At 40.5% G+C, this 6398-nt stretch overlaps 1 protein-coding gene across 1 annotated transcript in view; it reads left to right on the top strand.

Annotated features, from left to right (window-relative positions):
- Positions 1 to 2920, top strand: part of nox4 (NADPH oxidase 4) — a gene marked incomplete at its 3' end in the record, with an annotated part of 15845 nt that extends 12925 nt beyond the window's left edge. Inside the window, exons 13-17 of the mRNA XM_079166481.1 lie at positions 772 to 891; positions 989 to 1097; positions 1951 to 2019; positions 2502 to 2602; positions 2800 to 2920. Of these exons, the coding sequence (XP_079022607.1) occupies positions 772 to 891; positions 989 to 1097; positions 1951 to 2019; positions 2502 to 2602; positions 2800 to 2920 (520 nt within the window). The remainder of the gene's footprint in view (positions 1 to 771; positions 892 to 988; positions 1098 to 1950; positions 2020 to 2501; positions 2603 to 2799) is intronic.
- Between the last annotated feature and the right edge of the window lie 3478 nt (positions 2921 to 6398).

The raw sequence follows: 6398 nt of genomic DNA, 5'->3' as shown, positions 1-6398 counted from the left end.
CACACACACACACACACACACACACACACACACACACACACACACACACACACACACACACACACACACACACCCACCCACTTATGGTCAGAAGAAGGGTTAGGGTTGATTTCCATTGAACTGGTATAGTTCAACTAGTGTAGTATGCATTTTGTGCTTATTTAATTATAATAAAGGGCCACTAACTCTAAATTCATTTCAATGAATTGAGTCAAATTAGTGATATTACTTAACACTGAACTACCCCAATAAGCTTTTATTTAGTTTCCAAGCAAGAAGAACAGTTAGACATTTGGGAGAACAATTTGTTTTTGCCATGAGCAGAAAGTTCTTCGTGTTACTGAGCACAGTGCTTGTGATTATGTGACAGTAACGTTGAGCCAAGCTTCACTTGGCCCTGTGGTGGGTGTCTGGGTGTGTAACGACCATTTTCTGGGCTCAGTTTTGAGTTTCATGTCTCGTGTTATCTGAGCAGATTTGGGTATATTTCTGAATGCAGATCTTTTTTTGTGTTTGCCCATGCTTGGTATTGTTATATCTGTCCGTTTAGAGTGTATGAGAAAGATGTATGTGTGTGTGTGTGCATGTATTTCGATGACACAAGTGTTTGAGCAGCTGTTGTAGCGATGACGTGTGTGTGTGTGTGTGTGTGTGTGTGTGTGTGTGTGTGTTTGTGGGGTCAGACAAGCTGCACCCAGACTGTCTGATTTAAAATGCAGGATGTTTATCTGCTAATGTGTGTTTGTGTTTTTGTCCCCACTGTGCGTTCAGGCTTTACATTGATGGTCCCTTTGGAAGTCCATCAGAGGAAGTGTTCAACTACGACGTCAGTGTTTGTGTTGCGGGTGGAATAGGAGTCACGCCATTCGCCTGCGTGCTGCACGCTCTACTGTGAGTTATTGGGAAAAAAAAACAGACAAACTGATAAATGAACAATTGGAGCAAGCGTTCATTTGTTTCTTTCTCTCTTCCCTGCGCTACCCCTCAGTGACGGCTGGACGGGTTTCAGGTTGCAGAGGTTGTACTTTGTGTGGGTCTGCAGGGAGCTCCAGTCCTTCTACTGGTTTGCTGAACTGCTGTGTGCTCTTCATCACAAGGTCAGGACAAAGTCTAACAAGCTGTACTGTAGCCTCCAAGCTATAATGATTAAAACATGTGGGAGCTAAACTGTGGTTCATGATAATGTTTGGTAATTGTTTTTACCAGTTTTTTTGTGTGCTTAAATGTCAACATTGTGTCAAAAGATTCACTTTCACAAAGGACTTTTGTAGTTATTTGGCTTTTAAAAAAAAAAAATCACTGCTCCTCAAAATGTCTGCACGTGCTCTGCTTTTACTGTGAATTAATCCGGTTTACCAGCAAAGATAATCTATTTGATACAGACATCTGGGACTAGCAACTTTCCATTCCAGTGTGTGTGTTTGCTCTTATGCTTACTCAGGTCAAAGAAAGGTTTCCGGGTTTTAAGGTGAAGGGAAAGGTCAGAGGTTAAAAAGCGTAAAAGGCTGCAGATTAGCAGAGGAGTTGTTACTTTGGCACTTGTGCTTTTAAATACTCATAACAGTAAAAGTTTATCAATGAATATGGATTGATCAAATACAAAACACTCCTAAAGTATTGATCTCTGCATAACTCCAACTCAGAGTTTACTCTCAATTATTTGTTTGTGGCAAATAACTTCTTTACTTCTACTGAAACAATCAGCAGAACAGATAATATATTTTATAAACAATACAAATGAAAAATTTCAGGTTTTAATAGTGATATTGAGTAACAGACCATTGTTTGTTGTATTTGACGCCATCTTGTGGCTGGTTATAACTTTACCTCTCCTATATCAGAAACCAAAGGAATATATGTTGCATTTTATCCCAAAATTCAGTGTTGAATGAGACATAATGCATCACAGAACCATTAAAACACTGAAGTGTATCTGTGTTTGTCTTTTAGCTTTGGCAGGAAAACAAACCGGACTACTTTAATCTGAAACTTTACGTCAGTCAGACAGAGAACCTGCAGGTAGGTGTGACACACACACACACACACACACGGTCTAGGTTTTTGTGTTCATCTTTTCATTTCATTGTCTGTTCACTCATTTTATCTCTTCATTAATCCATTGTTGCTCAGTCTTTAATTGAACCCACTAGAGGGCAGTGTGTGACAGAGAGAGAAGCTACAGCAGTTCTGTTGCTGTCTGTTTCTCTGAACTGCACAATATTTATTGTTTCAGATTGTTTTAGCACAATCACGTCTATCGCAAACCATTTGTTTCAAACGTCCCACCTTTCCTTGCTGTGGAAAACTGCTATTAGAGACCATGAGTGGGAGACCTCAATAAAGACAGAGCAATAAATCATTACCTGTTATGAGAATATCATTGATTGTGTCAATTGTTTGGGCATATTTGATATGACAATAAGTAGCTGCTGATATTTCCTCCAGCGTCCAAACAAATCAGGTAACACTGGGATGTTTTTGTTATCTACCGTATTCTCCAGAGCATGTCTGAGGAGAAGTACCGTCCACTCACCTCGAGGCTTCTGGTTGGTCGACCCAGGTGGAAGTTACTGTTCGATGAGATTGGGAAGACCAATAAGCAGTGAGTAGAGTGTGAATGTCCTAACCTGACCCGCCAGATGGTTTGTTACACAGACACATTTGTAAAGCCGTCATTGAAAACTGTAAGAAATGGGACTTTAAAAAAATATATGTGGCAGGTGATTGGATGAATCATCTGTATCTCTCTCTCTCTCGCTCTCTCTCTCTCTATCTCTCTCTCTCTCTTTGTGGTTTCAGTAAGCGAGTCGGGGTTTTCTGCTGTGGACCAAAGGGAATCTCCAGGACTCTCCACAAACTGTGTAACTCAGCCCGATCCTCTGGAACAACCTTTGAATTCAACAAGGAGTCCTTCAGCTGATCGAACATCAGAGCTGGTCCTACACTTCAACCTCACTGAAAAACATTGACATAATATGAAACTGGCCACAAGAGCTTGAATATTCATGGACTGTATTATTATCTCATATGCATCTCCGCCCATGGTCACAAAAAGGCCCAGCAGGACAAGACCTTAACATGCAGCTTTAGGCCTGTTCCTCTACAGACCAGACCGACCCTCCAACTGACGGGAAAACCTCTGAGACCAGCCCACTGCTCGGATTCTCCACTCAGGATGCTCTGTGTTGCTGTTGGGTTCCATCTTTTCCCTGACACACCCCCCTGTGTAGTAAATTTGTTTTCTCATGCTGGCGTGTAATGTGAGAAAGAAAAACGTCTGATATAACCTGCAATTCGCCGACCACAAACACAACAACATAACGATATAAACAAGAGGGTATTCATCTTAAAGTGAAACAGCACACACTATTTTCATGTCAAAAATACATGAAAATAGTGCCAAACATCATTTCATCTTTACTTGACACCAAACGAGCTCTACCGACCAAAAAGCATCTGTATGTCCCACTCATGGAATCAGGCTTTGTAGACAGCATCTTTAGACTCCCCCCCCCGCAGAGAACAAACACTTTCTGTGTCTGAAGTATTTGATTGGTGTGTGAGACCGTCACTCATCAGATCATGCGGTGATTGGCTCCTATTAGAGGAAAGGGGTGGAACCAAAACGGACAATGAACACTTAATTTGGTCTTTTTTGTAATTTTGTTGTTCATCTGTTCGCTGTTCATGTATGTGCATCAAAGACCTGTCTTTATACAAAGCAAACCTACACTACACCTCAAGCCAGTATTCTTAGTTAGTTGTTTTTACAATTTATTTATATTTTTTAAAGTTACTTTATGTTATGTGAAAAAAGACTTCTGCGGGGCTTTGGCAATTTCTCAACAAAGTACGTGTCTTGTCCTTGTTTTATACATATCTCCAGAAAGTCAAGCAGTTACTGTAATGAGAAAAGAGGAGGATGTTGGTGAGTTAACATCAATCTATTTGTAAGTTTGACAGCACATATGTAGTAGTTTATGTTTTAGAGTCAACTATTATTTAAAAAGAAATGTGCCAAAACTGGAAACACCAGGTTTCTGCAAACAATCAACATCTTGTTATTTCTCTTTTTGTGACTGAAACAACAGTATTCTCCTAAATTGTGCTTAATAACCATTTATTTAGCATTTGAAATTTGAATATATTTACATGTTGCACAGTATGTCTCTTTTCACAATTGTCCTCTTTTTTTTTGGAGCAAGGCGAAGCCTGACGTACAAGAGATTCTCTAATCATTATATATTGATGTAAGTGGGAAATATGATTTTTTTCCAATCCTGGAAAAATGTACGTTATTATCACAAATATATAATTCATATTCACAAGCATATACTCAAGAAACAATGTCATTTTGTCAAACAACTTTGACAGTTTAGTGGCATTAACTACACCTAGTTTAGTTCTGTAATCTGCTTACTCAGCTACCTCTACTATTGCGAAACTGAGTCGGTTTTTGTTCAAATTATCAGTAAGATATGAAGATAACCAAAAGCAACTACATCAGTGATAACGTGAAGTAGCCATGAATTAAACATTGGTACTCAATATACAAACTGCTAACAAACAGATGCATAACCAAGAGATGACAACAAAAATCACAGAGAAAAGCTGGATCTTATTTGTCTGATTTTAATGCAGCATGTTCAAACTCATGATTCATCTTTGTTCTCATGATGCCACCTACATTGTCTTTGCTTGTGGAAGATCACACTGTGGTCCTTTAGCACCATCGCTAACACACAAGAGAGTGTTGGAAATATTGGTTGGTGATTTCACTTCTGTAAAACCGTTTTGCACTCAAAGACACTTACACTGTATCTGATGAACTGTATAAAATGAGGTAAATCTGTGAATGGTTATACTTGTTCATTCTTGCCTATACAAATTCATAACCGAGAGGTACATAATATACTCTAGAGCAGGGGTGGCCAACCAGTCAGAGACCAAGAGCCACATTTTTTACTGTGTTACCGCAAAGAGCCACATCATACACATGGGCACACATGAACATCACCCTATCCCTTCCTCACACACACACATACCTTTGCTCAGCCAGATTTATTGTAAATGTCACACACCAATATGATAATGACAGAAATTGACTCCTAAGACCACAGGCCAGTCATTTTCAACAATGAACATTGTGTACACCAGGGGTGTCAAACTCATTGTCGCTCTGGGGCCACATCAGCATCATGGTTGCCCCCAAAGGGCCGGTTGTCGGCGGGGGGGGGGGGGGGGGGGGGGGGGGGGGGGTGCTGCTGCTGCTCCTTCTTCGTCGGCGGGGAGGGTGGTTGCTGCTGCTGCTGCTGTCACATACGCTGGTGGAGGTGTGCGCGGCGCGTGCGGATCGGGGAGGAGCTCCGCCTTGCGCGATACAACGGATATTTGTAAATTGTCCGACTTTTACATTTTTACTTAAAGCGGGGCTTTCAAACAGTCCGTCTCGGCGTTAAATGGGTCGACGAGGAACGTAATCTGTGGCCGCACATGCGCGTTTGACGAAAATACCGTATTTAACTCAAGCGAAGCGAACACGAACATTAAAAAAACACAAATACAAACTTCGATATGAACGTAAGAGCCGCATGAAACCGGGCAAAGAGCCGCATGCGGCTCGCGAGCCGCGGGTTGGCCACCCCTGCTCTAGAGTCTAGTTCCTCACAGACCCTTTTTCTGAGCAATCTTGATGTTTATATTACATCTTGAAAGGCAGTTTGGCTCTCAGTTACTACAATGCATTTGTACTAATGAAGAGTATTAGGGGGCAAATAATGAGACTTTTACAACCCGAGCAGTCACTACAGCTACAATACTGCAGACCTGAGATTATCTAAAATGATTCATTTCCTACTAACTTGTCCTTGAGCTAACGTCAATGCAGTTTATTTGACTCTACCTATAGTAAACGTATAGTATTTGCATACAGTGTGTGGCTTGCACACAGAATAACAGTTAAACTATGAATTCATTTTAATTATGTATCGGGATGTTCTGTGTTTCATGTCAGTGAGGAAAGTCAAGAAAAAGTTGCGAAGGAAAGAATATCCACACCACTGTTGCTGTCATTGACTGCCGAGTAGTTTGTGTAAATAGACAGTAAATGTACACAAAGTCACAGTACAAATAATCAGAAGACAATACTGTAGTGCAGTGTACACATCTTCACATATTTCATTTGAACACTAACGTGTGTGTTGCATTGTATTAATGAACACTTAATGGCTTTGTTTTTGATTGTGTGTGTGTCACTCAAAATGATTCCTTATCTGTAGTCCTTATATGTATCTGCTGAATGTATAAACTATTAGGGACATCTTCCTGATGTTGGGTCCCTGCTCCTTCTGCATAATCTCCATTTATATTGTTTCAAACCTTAAAGGGTCAGTTCACCT

Source organism: Pholis gunnellus (assembly GCF_910591455.1).
Source record: "Pholis gunnellus genome assembly, chromosome: 9".
In the NCBI taxonomy this organism is placed as follows: domain Eukaryota; kingdom Metazoa; phylum Chordata; class Actinopteri; order Perciformes; family Pholidae; genus Pholis; species Pholis gunnellus.
The sequence above is the reverse complement of the archived record's forward strand: the minus strand, read 5'-3'. Positions and strand labels throughout refer to the sequence as shown.